Raw genomic sequence first — 19,448 nt, forward strand, 5'->3', positions numbered from 1 at the left:
CTGTGAGATCATCAAGCCAAGAGAAGAGGAGAGAGATCAAGGGAGCGAAACTGGATACCGTGATTCTGTGTACCTTAACGAAGTCATAAATCTGGCAAGGACTCAAAGCACCTTTTGACTTGTTGCAGTATGAATACAAGTGAGAACATAATATAATTAAAGCTCAATGGTAGTAGCTGAGTTTCGCGGCTCTTGTCAGACCTTTAATCATGTGACGGCCTAGCCTGTATGTATGTCCTGTAAAATCCAAATCAAAACTTGAAACCAAAATGAACTTTCTTTTAGATTTAACATAAAAGTTTTTGGTATATAGTTAGCAAGCAAAAGTATTGCACATGCCTAATGGCAGGTACTATTTTCGCCGTGGATATTGTTCCGGCACCGGTCCATTTGGAAGGATTTATCCTTTTTTCGGGAATTTTGGTCGATTGGAAGAATAGAAGAAGGATTACAAATTAGAAGGAATTTGGAAGGATTTTCTAAGAAGTTGAGAGGAATTTGTGGAAATACGGCAAAATATCTAGAAAGTGAATACTAAAGATTTGTGTCACTGTGCCCTAAGCCACAGAATAGAGATTACATTAATGTGCCTCAGCCCTCTTAGAGCTTTCACTTTTCGCATGTTTATACGGCTAAAGCAAATTAACACCTCCAACCGATAAGCAATTGTTGTTGAAAATATTGTCAAGTTATTGTTTTATTTTATGAAATACAATGACTTCTGCAATGTCTGGTTTGCAGGATAGTTTTTTACAAGATCTTGGGTGCGCCAACATCCCAACACCTCAGGTGCAGGGGCGCGAAGTTACCCAAAAATAGGATATACCTGAAATTTCAATTTTTCTGGATTTAATTTGATTAAAGCTACAATCCTGGACAAAAAGGTTGAGACAAAATGCAATTGTTGTAATTTTCTACTTTACCTTGACCCTGTAAATTTGTTCCCCAAATAAACTCCAATCCTAGTAGGCCAAATTTTGCATATTTAATGAGCCCCCATAGAGTTTAATTGACCCATTGAGGTGCACCTTTAAAGATCATTTTCGTAGAAACTGCTGAAGACAATTAACATTACATTATTTTGGACTAAAAATATTTTTGTGCTTTGATTTATACTTTGATGTGATATTTTAGAAAGAGTTATTAAGTGAAGTTGTAAATTTAATGAGCTTGAACATCATTAAAAAGTACAAAACGAGCTATGTATTTGTATGGAAACTTGGAGATTGCTTTTACAAGCACCCCTTCGTATAAGCCCCCCTTGAATAGACCCCAATCTAAAAATTATCTAAATTGATAACCCCCCTGGAGCAAGAATTTAAGGTACTCAATAAATTATCCTCTGCATAACTGATTAATACCCATAGAGATGTAACTACCATTGTGGCGTCAAAACCCACCATTTCTAGAACGAACGTAGGTAATAGGGCAATAAAAAATTGAGTAATAGGGCAGAAGGTAATCGGAAGGATTTTTCATACATTTTGGAAGGAATTTTTAGCAAAGAATAGGGATTTTTTCGGGAATTTGGTTGAGCGAAAAGTGGAAGCACTGACTATTTTGTGATATGTGGCAAAACAGGGCCAGCGGCAGTTATTAGTATTGTGCACAAGGGCCAGAGTGCAAAGCATTTTTTGTGCGCGGGGAATTATTTTATGTCGCTAACGCTTGCGCGGGAACAAATCATGTTGCAAAATGACAGGTTAAAAGCTGCGGGATTTCATTTTTAAATAGAACTTTTAGGGCTCAAGATTAGGCTATTCGCGGAATTCACACGAAAGTCCATGTTCCAACTGCTCGGATTAATCTAAATTTGCAAAAATGCGAGGACGTGATTTCATTTCTCATTTCAAAAATCTTCACACACGAATTCCCTATCAGCTATAATACAAATAAAATGAACTACTTCTATTACAATTACTTCTTTAATATATATAAAATAAAGTTGTTGCTGTTCTACCTAGGGATTGTGTTTTGTTTAGGGAATTTATTAACTTTGCAGGAACCCTTTTCTTTTAAACATGGAAATTGTGGGGTTCATTCTGATGTTTCTTGGAATCTCAAAATCATCTTGGATTTGAGCAAAAAATTATTGCGCAGGGAACGCGTTCGAAAAACAGTAGCAAAAGTAGAAATTTGCCAATTTTCAGCATCAACAAGGCGGGCTCAGCCCCCTGAGCACTACATTCCTGATGACTATCTATCCCACGGCCAAGTCAAGACAGTGAGTGGCTCCTTGCTTCATCAACTATCATCTTTAAAACCAGTTTGACCATGCCAAGATGTATTGGACTATTATTTAATATTGTTTCTCCAAGTCAACGATGTTTGAAGTATTTAATTTTTGTTGACTTGTTGTGATTGTCTGGTACTACCTTTTACTCACCTCTAGACGTTCTGTCAGACAATTGGTCAAGGTAGTGAGCAGAGGTGTATACCAGTCTGTGATATGGTTGCATCAGACCCCTCTCCTTTTTTATATCATGTAATTTTTGAAAGCATATTTTATTTTTCAATGATGCAATTTTCTATTTACTATCATATTTGGATTCATATGAGAAGATTCTAAAAATCAGGCCTCACTATTACCCAGTGAAAATCTCCAATCTTACCAATCTTCTTAATTTATCATCATCCATGTTCATTGTCATAGATCGCTCATCCTTGACTTTTCTTGCCACTCATCTCCCTAGATTTGTCTTTCTGCACTATCCAATTTCAATACTTTCGAAGGATTCAAATGCCAAAAGCAAAATTTTCTGGCATGCTGGTAACCACATGCATTGAAAGGTTAAGGCACACTGCAATGAGGTGTGATCAGATATCATAAAATGCAGATCTTACCATTTATGATAGTCTTTCTACTATAATATGTACTTGTGAAAATACTTGAGGTTGCATTGTTGTTTGTAAAAGCTTATGAAGCTTATAAACCAAATAGTTTTACCGAATTATTTAGCAAAAATAATACAACTTTTTTAAAAAACGAGTATTATGCCCTCTGGAAATGCTAGCACACACAAAAGAAATAAGAAAATCGATTATGAAACATATGTTACATGTTACAAATAATTACACATTACATATAATTAAAACCTGTATAAAGTCTAGGAATATGGTTTATTTGATGGTTTTTATATGGTTGTTGATGGTCTGTTATGATTATTGCTCATCTTTAGTATGTTAATTAATATTAGTTGTCTTCTAGGTATTTAGAATATGGTAGCATTGACAAAGTGAGTGATGTCTTTCCTCCTGTCTTCTACCTTAAGAAGGCACTGCCTGATATCTCCATTGGCACCACGTGTAAGCAGTGTTCTTGCAAGGAAGAAAAATGCATTGGACCAGAGGTATTATTCATTATTCTTAAGGACAGAGCACTGACATTTTCAAAGTACCGACTTCCTGTGGGCTTTGGGGCTTGATCACCCTTTGGTTTCATTTCAATAGTACTTTATAATGCAGAACAATATTTTCTCATTTTATGTAAAGGCTCATCAAAATTTTATCATTCAATAGCTGCTACTTTCTGTCAATTTGGTATAAATTTTTTTCTTGAAGAATGGCAAAATTGAACTCAGTTCAATAACCGACGCTGTTTGAATAGAATAATAGCTGCATAAAATTTTTCTCACCAAAAATAATAGTTACACTGTCTGGATTCTCAAAATTTTTAAAAGCAAAATAAATTGTAACAAAGGTTAGCCTCTTGAAAATTTATTGAAAGAAAATTTTGTCAAAATATTGGTCCGAAATTTTGTAAAAAAGGTAGAAGCCGTTTTTTGTAGTTAATGTCATCTGCGCGAATTTCACTTATGATAAACAAGACTATTCAAATTTTCATCGTAGGCAATTCAGCAACACTACGGAAAATAAGTCTGAGAAGAAGTCATTCTTTCAAAAACTCTTAGGTCCAGAATCAGTTGTTGCCTCCCCAAATTTTAAGAGCAGATGGCTTGTTGCATTGCCAGCATTTGCAACCCACATGTGCATAGGTGCACCATATGCTTGGTCTGCAATGAGCTGGCCTCTGACGCGGGAGCATGGATTTGTGACGTCAGCAGCCTCCGACTGGTCACTTGCAGAGACAACCCTGCCTCTGTCTATCGTTTTCTTGATGCATGGAGTCATTGCAGCATTGGCGGGAAAATGGCAGATGAAGGTAGGACCGCGAGCTGCTATTGCTGCTGCTGGAGTTTGCTTTGGTGGAGGCTTGCTCCTCGGGGGCCTTGGTATATCTACCCATAATCTCTGGCTTGTCTACTTCGGCTATGGTTTTCTTGGTGGTACCGGACTAGGACTTGCATACACTCCTCCAGTGCAGGCACTGATTAACTGGTTCCCTGACAAAAAGGGTGTTGCCTCTGGTTTGACAATCGCAGGCTTTGGCTCAGGAGCATTGGTGTTTGAACCACTTGTTAACTTCTTACGTGGGAAATTCGCAAAGATGCCTGAATTCCTTGGGACTCATGACCAAGTTCAAACAATTCTAGAAAATGGAAAGTTATTTGCTGATGTTGGTGGTCAGTTAAAAGAGGTTGTCTTGGCAACAGCTGCTGATTTAGCGATTCTGCCATACAAAGGACTTTCAGAAGGATTGTATTTGGTTGGAAGTGGAGATTCTGGCAATGCTGCTGTTCTTGCCACTATTGGCCTAGCCTACTTTGGTGTAATGTTGGCATCAGCATTTTCAATGCGTTTGCCAGCACCAGGATATGTTCCAGCTGGTTACGTCCCACCCCAGACATCATTAGGGGCAGGGCTCCAGAATGTCAGTGTTGATACGGTGATGAAGACTCCACAGTTTTATCTGTTAGCCACGGTTTTGTTCTGCGTTGCGACTGGTGGCATGGGGATGTTTAGTGTAGCTAAACCCATGGTCTCTGACGTGTTCAGCAGTGCACTACCATCAGTTGTCACCGCAGCCTTCGGTTCTACCTTTCTTCTTCTCCTTGCTGCTGGCAACCTTGGTGGTCGACTTGGATGGTCTGCATTTTCTGATAAATTCGGACGTCGCAACACTTTCCATGTAATTGCCCTGGGAAGCTTGCCCCTCTACCTTGGAGTACCTTTCCTTGTTGATTCTGTCGTGAACACACATTCAGTACTGCCTTTGTATTTATTCTGCACCTCCACCGCCCTTGCTATCAGCTTATACGGTGGTGCATACGCATCCCTTCCTGCATACGAGGCCGACCTCTTTGGCTCGAAATACGTTGGTGCTATTCATGGAAGGTTTCTACTAGCGAGCTCTGCCGCATCACTAGCTGGTCCTACGATTCTCTTGACACTAAGGCAATACGCAGAACGAACAGCAATTGCAGATCTCCTTTCCAAGTGCGATCCTGCGAAGTTTAGAGCGTGCTTTGGAGAAGAAATTGACAAATGCCAATCGTTGATTGAAGCAAAGACCATTACAATCAACAAATTGATGGACATTGTGCCAGTTGGGACGCAAGATCCAACTCCTTACCTCTACAACACGACCATGTTTACAATGGCGGGCTTCATGGCCTTAGCTGCTCTCAGCAATTACTTGGTCAAGAATGTTGACCGAAAGTATTTTGAAAAAGTTGCAGAAAAGAAGCAATGAGAATTCCAGAAAAAAGTGAAATGAACTGAATTTTCATTCGTTTCATAACAATTTTGTTTGAGGAGTGTTCAGGGTTTTAGCGTTGCTTGTCAACAATTCTATGTTTGATATGGTTACTAGTGTGTCACAATTAAAGCAATAGTCTAACAATTAACGAATTTGTAAGTTGCATAAATATGGATATTCTGAATAGGACGTTATGACGCTCAGGCTGGGGGTAAGCACAGGACAGTAGACATTACTGGATCGTAATAATAAAAGTTCACGTGAACCCAAAAAAGTATTACCACTAACCTCGGCGATTCTAATCATTTACAAATGCATTAAGTCATTTTGCTAATCTTTCTTAGGCATCTGAAGGCATTGCTTACGAGAATACGGGCCGTCTAGGAAAAGTCTTTTCCCGCCAAGCCTAGAAAATGATACTATCATAATGTTAGTGAATAATATCTGAATCAACCATTTTTCATCAGAAATTTATAAGAAACTTTCTGATGATAGCAATGTAAACAAATTTTAAAATTAGCGTTTTGTGCATGAAGATGTGTTTTCGATCATTTAGTTTTGAATCAGTGGGGGTTGAATCAGTGGTGGTTGAATCAGTGGGGGTTGAATCAGTGGGGGTTTCAGACACTAACCAATGTTTGTGTTTTAATTGAGCACGATTTTTAACCAAATCTTCTAGTTTATTTTCGTATGTGAAACAAGATATTTCTTCAAATATAAGTAACTTCGTCAAGTTTTGTGTTTTTAAGTTCATACATGCAATAAGCAAGGATAATAATATATTGATTCTATTTTAAATCACAGCAAAGGTCTCTGCTACTCGTTTTTTAATAATCGCAGTCTTGTTGCTATCAGGAAAACGATAGTTTAAGATGACGTCACGATTCTAAAATAATGCAATCTTTGAGCTAAAAATAACATTTTCCAGAAGTTGGCTTAACATGTCAAATTCTTAAAAATGTATAAGGCGTTGGGGCAGGAAAATTCGAGTTCCGAGGAATTCATATTTATCACTGATGGTTATTCAGTTAAGGTAAAATATCCTGTCACGAATGATCTTGAAATATTATTCTATACATTCGTTTTCTATAGTATTATACATAACAAATATCATTCTGGAAATATTATTCTATACATTCGTTTTGATATTGATGAAGTGAAACTTTTCCACCAATTAGTTGCTAGTGATTTCAGTGGTGGTTGATGGCTAAAGCAACAATCTGAACATGTTATATAAACCCAACAATAGTAATATTTTCCATCTTAGGTAACCATAAATATCTATGAAATGAATGCTGGACTGTCTTGTAGCGTAAAAAGAATGCTGGAAGGTATTTGGTCAGTAAATCCAGGATATTTTAAAAAAGATCTGAAGCAACTTATATTCTTTGTGCCTGTGCGATAGCTTTTCGCTTTGGAAAAACTCGGTGACCAATTCATGAAAGTAAGAAACCTCAAAGGTTTGAAAGATTAGAGTTTGTACCGTGGCTGATAAGATTTCTTGGAAAGATCCTTTGCCATACCCCCCCCCCCCCCAAGTTGGTGGCTGCTTTTATAAAACAATATATCTTTGCCAATCATTTAACTGAACCAGAAAAGCAACCCTCAAATCATGATGCATGATTTGTAGAGAAAAAGTAGCAATACAATTGTAGATACGGGGAAATGTCTTCGAAAAAATATCCAACTAACCACCTAAATATCCACGAAATTTTTTGATGTCTTGGCATCTCTATCTTCCAAATTATGTTGACCTTATGTTAGAAAGGTCGAGAAAGGCTAGGAACAAAAGCCAGTAAATTTTCATCAGATGCCAACATTAGACTTCTAAAATGGTATGTAAACGGGAAATATACTAGAAGCTGATTTAAGATTAATCAATCACCTTGAAATTTGTAGGAAATGATCCTTTAAAAACTGCTTTATACCTGAGGTATTGGTTGTGGTAATGTACCCAATGAGAAGCCAGATGTTTAACATCAAGGATAGAGCACCATCAACACAAATGGTGGAATGCTGTGTTGATGTTGCATCTTTCTGTCCTAAAATTACACGAGAAAAGCGCTTCAACATTTGAAAAAGTATTTAGATTTACAAAACCTTCAAAGTTTCAACTGGAAAGAACACTTCAAGGCATGAATAACCAAGTTTGTATAGCAGCATTGTAGGACCGTAATTTCGATACTGCTACTCTGTTTGAGAGTACTGCAATGTCGAACACGACTGATGTCGCACACATTAAACAGACGTCTCAAAGGAGTCCTTGGTGAGCTTTTTTTGAAACAACAAAGTTTAGTAAGAAAATCAACATTTAAATTCTTTGTAAGACATATTGTTACTTGGATATTTATACTAAATTCACTTTCACGTGGTAAAAAATGGACATATCTTCTGACAACGAACCTCAACACCATGGCTCTAGACCTGTCGCATTTTCAATGCATTTCAAACCATGATAAAGAAGTCTTTATTAGCTTTTTCCTAGTTTAAATCTGTTGAAATAATTCAAGTCCTATCTTGCAAGCTGATCGACCAATTTGAAAAAGAAAATCGTGTATTAGGTACTTGAAAATTGTTCTTGATGTATTAACATTGTTGGTTAACTATGAACAACATACATTTTGCGACTGATATTGTACTATTTTAAGACAAAAATATAGGTCTTAAAGAGCAGGGTTGATATGCAGTCTAGAAAATGTGGTGTGGAAACAGAGAGAAAGGCAATGTCACTACAATTAAGAAAACGATTGTTGATATGGTGATTGTTAATGATTTAGAGGAAGTAGAGGAGATCAATTATCTAGGAGTTCTTTTTTGCCCCAAAGTGATTTTTTCGATCTGAAAAAAGAATTGGAACAGCAATGACCGCACTGACTAAATAAGAAAGAATCTTGTGCATCCTGATTTGTGATTGCAAAAGGTTGATGGGTGCTGCAGAGATCTGGTAAAAGACGATGGAAGCATTTGAGATTCTTTTTGTCTTTATTCAAAGTTGGGACAACAGTTTTGTATAGACCGATAATAGAAACAAACTACTTAGCAAAATGAACTAAAAAACTAAAGTAAATTGTGGAGGGGTTTGAACAACATTAATATTTTCATTAATGAAGGCCAATTATTTACAAGGAATCCATAAAAAATTACAATAAGAAAATTAGAAAAATACAGTTTGCAAAAAGTTGCCAAAATTTGTATAATAATGTCTCCTATACATTTGCTACATCAAGCTAGGATTAAGATTTGATTTTGTTTTGTAGATCTCTACCATGAGAAACTGCAGGTTTCTCTGATAAAAAATTACTAAATTATCAGTTTCCAACAATTTCCAACAACAAGCATTGTCCTTGTATGCAATTCTTGTGGCACTTTCTTGAATTTTTTCTATCTAACTGTTCAAATTTATAAAGTGAAAAACTAAATTCAAACGAAAATAGCTAAACTAGGACAAACAAATGTCTTTATCAACCGTTTAGCTTCTTCTGATCCACGAGAACTGAGATACAAGCTAGAAGCTTCTGATCAGCTGTTTTGCAGAGGACATGTTTTTGAAACCTAATTTCTTCTCAAAAGCAATGACTTATAGCTTCTCCATGTCATTTTCTTCTGTCTGGGTCTCGTTAATGTGTATCCAACTCTTTCTTTGTTTGCCCCGAACACAGTGATGTGACATTAATCTTCATTTAATTTCATATAGTTCTCTGGGAACCATGTTGTTAGTAGGCTTGCATCTCGCTCTAAACTTTGTATTATATCTTCTACCTTAGAGTTACAAGTGTATAGAGTACTATAGTCGGCTCTGTTGCATAACTCAGCTCCATTCATCAGAAGAAACCGGTCCCTCTAATAAATATTAAAAGAAAGGGCCCTAACACTGAGCCTTGAGGTAATCCAAATGTAGTTTCTCTGTACAAAAGGAACCACTGATTTTGACCCTTTTTATTTTCTTTATTGGATTGCTATGAATTAGTGCAAGGAAAGCTCTGCTAAGACCTTGAGCTGGTAATTTCCTAACAGTGGCTCTTGACTTAGGCAGTCAAAGGCTTCGGAAAGATCCATCAGAAGTGCTCCAGCTACGCCCTCACTATCCATCGCTATCTCGCAACGATTTAGTCTTTTCTAAAATTGCAAAGTAGGGAGGACAGAAAGCACCCATCATTTGCTCATACTTGAGTCTCTCAGAAATTTTAGAAACCGATGACAGAACAATTATTGGCTTGACATTTTTTCTATATGGGCGTGGGCGTCATCTCTTTTGAAAGAGTAAGGATATGCCCCTGCGCTCAGTTCGCCCATCCTAGATGTACATTCTCTTCGCAGATACCTAGTTTAATTATCTCGGTCATGGCATCCATTCTTACCCTGTCATCTTGCAAGGCAGCTGCGAGGAACTTCTATATCAAGAAAGACTGATATCTGGCTTCATTTTATCACTGCACAACTATATTGAAATTTGAAAAACAAAACTGAGGTTGTATGAGGCTCTATGCAGGAGAGGAAGATAAACGGTAAAAAGGTTTTCTTTGGTTTTCTTTTTTTAGTTGGTGATGCAAGGGAAAGGCCCGGAAGTCTGTAGCGAAGCCCTAACAAGGAAAAGGATGGAGATATATCTGATCTCCTTAAAGAATGTCTGTGGGAAAATCTGTAAAAATTGAGAGATCGGTGACACAACATAGAAGAGAAAAGGAGGTTGAAGAGATTAGAAGAATGGCTTTGGACAGGATTTTGCCAAGAAGGCACAGGGAAGATTTAGGAGCACTACCCCAAATATGAGAACAGTACTCCAGGGAAGGACAGTTTTGGGATTTACAAATAGTTAAAAGCTGTAATGGTGAGAAGAATCAACGTACTCGAGAGAGAAACCCAAGTTTTTGAGACAAATGTTTAGCAACAGTAGAAATGTGAGATTTCCACTTAAGGTTTGATGACACAGAAGGGCCTAGTTTTGAAAAAGAAGTAGAAATGTCCAATTCAGCACCGTTTATGGAAACAGAGAAAAGCCAGGGTTGTGTTTGCGTGAAATGACAACCTATATGGTTTTAAACTAATTAAACTTTACAAGATTGTCTTTAACTCACTTCTCTATTTTTGCAAGGTCATCAATATGAAGTGAGGCTGAAAGGTCTCTTTGGAGAAGGGTGTTGATAGCAGAATCATGTAGAGAATCAAAGGAAAATGAAGAGCTTAGACAAGTGTCATCGGCATAAAATTGAATACTTGTAGCGGTGGAAGTTGGTATATCATTTATGAAAGGAATGAATAAGACAGGAGACATGACAGAACCCTGAGGAACAACAGCATTAATTGCGTAGGGATTAGAGAGGTAGCTGTCAACTCTAATGGCTATTGACCTATCAGAAAGAAACCTGCCAATCAAATTTATAAGGGTTTGGTACAGACCGTTCATGGGGAGTTTAGAATGATGTGCGGGACGCGATCAAAGGCTTTTGAGATGTCGAAACAGATCCCTCTACTCTCACAAAAGGATTCGAGTTGAGCAGGTAACCAAACATTAATGGCATACGATAGAAGATCAGCAATAGATCTAGCTCATCGAAATCCATACTCATGTTCAGGAAGATTTTAAGAAACGTAAGTAGTTGTATTATGAAAATGATTCCCATTGCTGGATATGAGGGAAGTGATAGTGATTGGGCGATTGTTGGTGGAGTCAGACTTGTCTTTTTAGAGAAGAGGTAGGCTAGTTTAAAGGACTAACCTATGGATAAAAACAAGTAAATGAGAGAGCTGGAAAAGTTTACTGGTGCAAGTTCTGGGGCACAAGTTCTGAGAACAATTGCTGGTATATCAGATTTAGAAGTGTTTAGTAGGAGAAAAGCTTTGCACAATTTGCGGGTGGAGAACTTGTTAGTAACATTGATAGAGAAGAAGGTGGATAATGACAAGGTTTTAATTCCTGATCATCAAGATTTGCAATGGAGGCCATGGTTGATACAAAGAGGTTGGCTTTGGCTTAAGCAGTGCTAGAAGAGAATCCATTTTCGTTTCTCAAAGGAGGAAAGAATGATTTACAAAAGTGTTGAGAGATGACCTTGGCCATGGACCCAGGGCTGGATTAAGGCTCTGAGGAGCCCTAAGCCAAAAATTTAATTTTGCACTTTGAACAAATAGCCTGAAAAACAAATTTTTACAGAATGGATGAGTTAGGAAATTCAAATTCAAATTTCATTAATTTCACAACTTTAGAACACCAACCACAAAACTAGAAGATAAAATTTATATCATCTTTGCAACTTATAATGAAGTTGGTTAGGACCCTCTACGAGCTGTTTTCTGGGGCTGGGTCATGAGTGGTTGACAATACTGATTGAATTTTATTAGTATTTTGAGTAATTAAAATTAAAGAACAGCAAGAAAAAAACTAAAAGAGACAAAAAAGATATAACGAAAGAGTAAAGATGACACGATATACATTTTTCATTGTATAGCAAGGGTTTATTTGAAATTTTTAGGCTTTGATGACAATAATTTTTTCCAGTCGTTTGTATGGTTGGTAGTGGAAAGCTATTGCTTTTGGCTTGGCGTGATGACAATGTTGTGTGCTATTTAAAAAGAAGTCACCTATGACTGGTGTTCAGTTATTTTTGTTTATGTCATACATAGATTTTGGACGTCCCAGTTTATAGCAGTCATAGATGTTCTGAAAATAAGGAACCTGAATCAGCTTTACAATCCCTGAGCCAAGCCAAATTAGCAATAATCCATTAGCTAACTTCAAATCTGCATATCTTAAAAAAATGAAACAGACTCAACTAGTTTTTTTACATTTCAACGTTTTCTTGCTGCTCTTGCGTTCGACATAAATTCTAAAATAAATCTTTATGATGTCATCATGCTGCCACTCTATTGCTCAAGTTTGCTTCAATTGTCAAGAGAGACAAGTCACACAACTTGTCTTGGCCAATAGTAGAAAATATAATTTTTGAACCAATTAAATTTTGCGTACATTGTACATCGTAAATGTATTTTCTGTGCGCAGCCTGGTGCCGCTTCTATGTTTTCTTCCAGTAATACTATCATTATAGACCAAAACTTTGTTGAGCGCGGGGCCCTAAAAATCGCGGGCCCTAAAAATCGCGGGCCCTAAAAATCGGGTGCCCTAAAAATCGGGTGCCCTAAAAATCGCGGGCTCTAAAAATCGCGGGCTCTAAAAATCGCGGGCCCTAAAAATCGCGGGGCCCTAGTCCAGGGCCTAGTTGGTCTTTGCATTTATCCGGCCCTGCATGGACCAGAAGGAGTGGGAACTTGTTTGGTGGTTTGAGATCTTATTGTTGATGCGTCAGACGAAAGTAACTTTTGCATTGTTGATTACTTTAGTGCATAGATTTCCATTAAAAATAAACCGTAAACATGAAACATAGTACAACGACGCTTTGCATTGGTAAACTAGTTGCTTGTAAATCTCACAACATGCATTAGATTTTTGCGGTACACAGCAAGTAAAATAGTAAGAAATGTGTGTTCTTTCTTATTGATGGCTTCATCATCTTGTGCCTATTTAAGTTCTCTTTGACACAAATATCATTAGTCTCTTTGTTCAATGTCAAAGGAATCTAAATTCCCAGTCATGAAACACCAACGACAAAGGTTCTAATTTGTTAGTTGGCATGCTTAAAAACAAAACAAGCTAAATAAATATAACCATACCACGTTGAAATGGTTCACATGTACGGGTGAGAAAAAGTTTCCTGGCAAATCAGCAAAAAAGAATGCTGTTGGCGTCTGCATCGTTGAACTTTCACTGACTTCAGGCTGTCTCTGGTACAGTAATTTCTGGTATACTTGTCCTACAAACAAGAGATAAGAAATTGGCTGCATTCACTATTTGTTTGCAAAAACCGTCTTTAGGATTGTCTGGCGAAAAGGAAAAGGCATAAAAGTTTTTTCAAAACTGCGCAAAAAAGCGGAAACATTTTGCTGCATACTTTTATGGCGGGAAAGTTGTCTTCTCCTACTTAATACCAGTTTCACATTAACGAATGCCGTGGTATCGTGACGTTTTTACACGACAGCCTCTGTTTCATTCAAAGACTCGTGAATATACTTCCTCCCAAAATTCAATGAGCAAACGTAAAGAGGGCTCAACAATACAGCTATTTTCAAAATGCTTATCTTTTCATCTGTTTTGTCTAAATTAGATTATACATATACTAGAGCGGTGAAATAGGAATGGGCAAGGGGGAGTTTGACCCCTTCCCTTATGATAATAATCAGGGCCTTTAGCCCTCATAGTTAGCCAATCTGTTTCGTCTTCTTCAATAGCGCTCGCAATAGTTACTCTTATATTTTCAACTGAAGAAAATATGGCGAGCTACTCTATACTCGGACTGCAACCGGCAGATAACAGTGGGCAATCTTTCTGAATGTTTTGCTTTTAATTAAAAATATTGATTGATAATTGCACCTAAACAGCTTTGCAATTGATTGCGAACAAATCCTCTATTCTCTTTTGGTTGAATTCCTTACTTGCTGATAGAAAACAGCAGATTTGATAATCAAGAAGACGACATGTCTGGTTCTTGTATTAAAGCTGTATGTACAATTACTGGTCACAAAGTAAGCAGGGAAAGCAAATGTTAGCTCACTGACCAGCGAAACCTCGCGTTTGCAACGTCAAGTACCAGAGACTTGCCATCTACATAATTAATACGCTTTTAATAAGCACGTTTTGGAACGGACGATAGGAAACAAATTTATTGTCAACTTGCTGACATACACCAAAGCTGGTTTTTGGACAAATAAACGAGCAGTTTTTCTTGAGCAATGATGCTGACATTGGCGCGCCAAAGTTCTCTAATTTCGCATAAAAACGCTTTTAGATGAGCCTGTCCTTGGAGATGAGAGGAAGGGAACATCTAGATAAACCAAGAACACACGCATTTAGATAGACACAGCTAGACAAATAAAGATATTTAGACAAACTAACATACCAATAATAAGCTAATAATCCCATGAATGGATGTTTATGTTATCTTTTTTCTCTTTTAACAAATTTATAGTACGACAATTTTTTCAACTCTGTCAGTACAAATTCTTTTGTAAAACACCTGAAATGGTCATGGAACGCAAAATAGACTTCACATCATCAAGCAGAGGTTTTGAAGAAAAGGAGGGATACGGGAAAGATTGTTTTAGTTTATGCAGCTGAATACCGCCTTTTCTTATCAGCAACATAAAGCTGTGATGGAGAGCGTCTTTCTCTGTTTTCTGCCTGCGCGGCAAGCTATGGATGAAAGTTAAGGCCACGCAAATGTCTTTCTGCTGCAAAATATCTCATAAAAGACGCACAAAATAGATCCTTCGCTGGTTTTTCTCGCTTGCAGCTTCCTTTCATGTACCGAGAAACTCAGATCCAACTGCTCTTATCTAGGAGATAAAAATCAGCATCTCTTTATGCTAAATTTATTAATAACCAATGCCACAATGTCCATTGTTCAATCTTCTTATGTTCAAATTTTTGGTCTTCTCCTGCTAATTCATGGTATAAATATTTGACCTCTGCAACTTGTCTTTATCAAGACACGACGCAAGGCTACACAATGAAATTTTATCTGTTAGACTTGCTAACTATGCAAATGTAATCACACAAGGTTCTTTTCTCAGAATCATGATATTTGCAGATCCTAATCAACGATAAGCTGTTTTTACTAAATGAGCAACGAGACTCAATAGAACATAGAACATATCGTCAATACAAAATTATTACCAAAAGCTTAATGGCATTTGCTATTTTGTTGCAATGGCCTTTAATTGCTGCCCCACTTTGAAATCTTAGGTAGGAGAACCTCTTCTTCTGTCCAGTTTAGCGTTACAGTGTGTCCTGTAGCTTATATCCTTCGCCTCACACTTTGAAAATGTCGGGAAAATGTTGCAATGACAACGTTTGAATCAGGCTTCACTGGTCAAACATCCTTCGAGATCAAGGACCTTAAATGTTAATTTATCAACCGACAGTTTGTCTAAGTGTTTAAATTGACAGAGTTGGAAAAATAAAAGACAACTCGAGAATCCCGATTGCTCAATTAAACAAAACCATGACTATTTTTTAAGTTCCTCAGATTAATGAATACAGCTAGCAATTTTAATTAAATGTGCTTCTAGCCAATTTTTTCTGATAGTTATCCCTCAAAGAGCTGGCAGTGACTCTCCTAAACCGAAAGCGTTTTATCACGCTTGCGGCGCCTTCTTTATTAAGCTTCCAACATGAAATGATTATTTCAGGTATCCCGACTACTCTTAATAAAGACGATCTCAATCATTTCTACGGCGATGTTAACTTGTCTTCATTCACAATATGATTTCGGGATCTGTTCAAAAATTAATAACTAACTTGACAAAAATACTCGAAAATCGTTTTTCCTTGAAACGAAATCGTTTTTGAAAGTGAGAAAAATGAGAAAGTATGAAATCTGTAAAGGCTGCTCGTAGCAAAGAATCCGCTCTGTTTCCTGTCTTCTTTATAAAAGTTAAGTTAGCTTAAACAATTCTATTGCAAGCGAAGCGGTGTATTGCTGTCGATGCGCTTGAAACCTAATGCCGCAAAATCATATCCATACGCATAGGACGAGGACAAAAATAATTATTAGGAAAAGAGCCGATTTACTACATGTTTTTATAAACCCTAATCATCAGCGAGGATTAAAAGGCGAATCTCTGCGATTCACTGAAAACAAGCCTTTATGACGCAGCCTATTATAAGTGAAGCCGTTCTCATATGCCCTAGATCTGTTAAAGCTATGCAAAAATTTCCCAACAATGGTCATTGTCATTGACTAACATCACAAAACTCACCGAATTTAACGAATAACAACACAAATTTATGGATATGAATAAGAAGACAGGAGGACAATCAATGTTTCAATAAGAAATGAAATTCAATCAAACAGATCCTAACGACGGCACTTTTTTATCTGATTTTTAAATTAGAAAAGAAGAGAATGGTAAAGAAGGAAAGATACTTGCAGGAAATACAATCTGAGTTACCACGTGCCATCGAATGTGTATTCGTATAAGTAAATATTTTATTGAACAGAGAAGTGATGGCATTTGCAGGGAATTAATTCGCAAACAAGCCGTATCTTTGGCTGCAGACAGTGAAAACATTCACACTAATTCAGGCCTTATCTTTAGCAGCCTCTTTCAGTCTTTGAAATCATTTCTAAACCATCACATCGATATTCCTAAAAATGCTTTTATAGATATGCCTTTATAAACAAGCTTTTTAAGTGTCTATCAACTGCTTGACCATATGTTTGTAAAAATAATTAAAAAAAGAAACAAGCAACTAAATCTATGTCTCTCCTTATAAACATTTTTATGTAAAGCCACCATAGCACTTGGAACTGTGAAACAGTTGGAGAAGTTTATGAAGAAACTGTGAAACAAAATCTTTATAAAACATAATTAAAAAATTCAGAATTATAGCCAGGCTTTATCATAATTATTAGAATTGAATTTTTCTCAAAATTTTCAAACGCCGATAATTGCTTTGGTGAATGACTTTCATGTGAAACCTCTGGCACTGTGCAAGTTGCACAATGTCTTGTGAGTTTTGAACAAGGTTTCGACGAAAAAGATATATTTATTTCGAATAAACATCTCTCAACTGTTTGTTTTTTTGCTGCTGTTATTTTCACTTCTTCATGATTGTTCTTTCTGTTAAATGGTTTTGACAGAATTCACGCAGCAAGTCTCAACCAAACAATTCTGGGAGTTTCAGACCTTCTTCCGTCCTACCACCCCCTAGGACTTTGCGAAAAATCTTATTAAAAATGCTCTCATAAAATGTTTTAGGCGACTGAACAGCAGGTTTTGCATCACAAAGTTCATCAAAACGAGAACATATCTGCCATTTTATGCAATCATATTTTGAGCAATTTGTTACTCGGATTTTTTCGCATCATTGAATTGAATCTTTAAACAATGGTGCTTCTGGCTTTCACTTGCTGATCCTACTGCCGAGAATTGCACTTTAAGAATTGAACCAAATTATTTCCAGGGCTTTACTGGTGCCTAAATGTCATGGCAGAATTTTAAATGTCTTTGATTATGCTCTACAACCTTAAAAAATGGACAAAAACTATGGTGGTGAACAGCAGACATTCATATGTATTTTATCTACTTTGTCTTCATTGACTAAAGCAAAAATACTTGAAATACCTATGCATGCAATAAGAATTTGTGACTGTTTTGAGAACCTATTAAGGTTTAGAGATATGGTGATTTACCAGAAATATATCTATCGAAATCTTCTTTATTTTTTCGTCCACTGAACAAGAACCTGCTATAAATGCCATTTTGAAAGCCTAGTGGTAAGAATTTTCAGACACAAAAAGGGATCATTCCATGCCAAAGGACAATCAAAATTTTGCGGTTACGAAAGGGAATTACAGTAAGAGGAGAAAGAAAAATTTACATATGCCAAAATTGATGAATTTCTAAGATTTTCCTGATGCAATGCTGGTAGGATTTAGGTCGAAGACGCAAGCACATACAACCCTAGACCGTAAAACATTACATAGTTTTCCTCTCGGATGATCGAGAGTTCTCTGTCATCCTGGGGATGAAGGGAAGCCATGCGCTCTAAACAATAAAGAGCCTCGTCTGTATAAGTCTGATTTGTAATCCAAATCGAGGCTACAGCCTTGTCGAAAATAAACTTTGCAAAAAGCAAAAAATATGAAGAAAGCTTGAAAGATATGAAGTGCGCATACTAACAAAATTTTCCATAACACTCCTATCTCGAATGGAACTGAAGGGCAAATCGCAATTACATAGTTTGCTTAATTATATCGCCATTTCTTTAAATTTTACAGTAGAAGTTATTTGGGTTGAATCATTTCTCCCTATAAGAACAAGACACTCTAAGCTATTTTTTGTCTTAAAAGGAGTCCAGTTGCATTTTTCATTGATCCAGTTGTATATCCGTCCAGTTGCACTCATTCTTTCTCGGGGGTGGGGACATTAATAGGTCTTTAAGTACGGGGATGTGTCTGTATTCAGGGGTACCATTTGAATAAACATGCAACATTACGGGTACCATTTTGGAAAACATGTTGCAAAATTATTTTGAGGGAAATTTGGCATTAACAAAATGAATGCCCAGTTTGGGGTAATGGACATATAAAATTTGTTTGATGATTTCGTTTTGTTTCAAAAATGCTATTTGCCTTGCGGAATTATAGATAAAGTTGTTATCGTGTTTGCGGGTCACATTTATTCAGACATATGCGGAACTATGGGTAAAAATATTGAGCCGAAATGGCACGTCCCCGTCCAGAACTAGGTTTAGTTAGCCCCACACCCCCCTTCCTCCGGAACAGTCTTCACAACATTTTATAAGGAAAAATAAGGGTGCAGCACTCAAAGCTGGGGCAGAAAGATAACATTCAATTTCAAAGATACAATCATAATGATCGTTAATAAAGACCAATTTTTCTAGGTAAATGGCCATTGATAAGAGTCGGTTAGTGACAAAATTTGTTTGGCAGAGCCCGGACTTCATGCCAAGAATAACTTAGTGTTTACGCTAACCAATTCATTACATTGAGAATTACAAGATCAACTAATTATCATCAAGAATTGATATTTACCAATAATAAAGATTGCATTCTTATCGGTTATTATCCGGGCTTCATTCTGTTCATCGTATTTGTCAACTGTTTGATATCTGAAAAAGAATGCCAGTTTAGCTTTCTTATAAACAGATATTTACGGACACGAGTCCTTTTGTAATGTTCTAATTGACTGAAAAGTAAGCAGAAACCGCTTTGATATTATTAAAACAGAAGAAAACTCAAATATTGCTGATCAGAAAGATTCTTTGATCAAT

At 36.8% G+C, this 19,448-nt stretch overlaps 2 protein-coding genes across 3 annotated transcripts in view; one reads left to right on the forward strand and one right to left on the reverse strand.

The window, feature by feature from the left end:
• On the forward strand, positions 1-6,411 carry LOC135681586 (uncharacterized). 2 transcript variants are annotated; one of them, XM_065196126.2, is made up of 3 exons: positions 1-139; positions 3,209-3,350; positions 3,850-6,411. In XM_065196126.2, exons 2-3 carry the CDS (start codon positions 3,244-3,246, stop codon positions 5,591-5,593), a joined length of 1,851 nt encoding a protein of 616 aa, XP_065052198.2. In that variant the 5' UTR covers positions 1-139; positions 3,209-3,243; the 3' UTR covers positions 5,594-6,411. The 2 variants fall into 2 exon arrangements, with proteins under 2 accessions (XP_065052198.2, XP_088967953.1); XM_089111827.1 differs by having other exon boundaries at positions 3-139; positions 3,198-3,350.
• Positions 6,007-19,448, reverse strand: part of LOC148958677 (uncharacterized) — a 69,188-nt gene continuing 55,746 nt past the window's right edge. Inside the window, exon 7 of the mRNA XM_089111836.1 lies at positions 6,007-13,404. The gene's annotated coding sequence lies outside the window, so the exon portion shown is untranslated. The remainder of the gene's footprint in view (positions 13,405-19,448) is intronic.

The sequence above is a fragment of the Rhopilema esculentum genome, chromosome 12 (genome assembly GCF_057945365.1).
Source record: "Rhopilema esculentum isolate cy_ngs chromosome 12, ASM5794536v1, whole genome shotgun sequence".
Taxonomy (NCBI): Eukaryota; Metazoa; Cnidaria; class Scyphozoa; order Rhizostomeae; family Rhizostomatidae; genus Rhopilema; species Rhopilema esculentum.

Bases quoted from the DNA above. Each gene is read 5' to 3' on its own strand.
- LOC135681586 (XM_065196126.2), top strand. From the start codon at position 3,244: ATGTCTTTCCTCCTGTCTTCTACCTTAAGAAGGCACTGCCTGATATCT. The intron at 3,351-3,849 runs GTATTATTCATT...TTTTCATCGTAG, and splicing joins AAAAATGCATTGGACCAGAG to GCAATTCAGCAACACTACGG.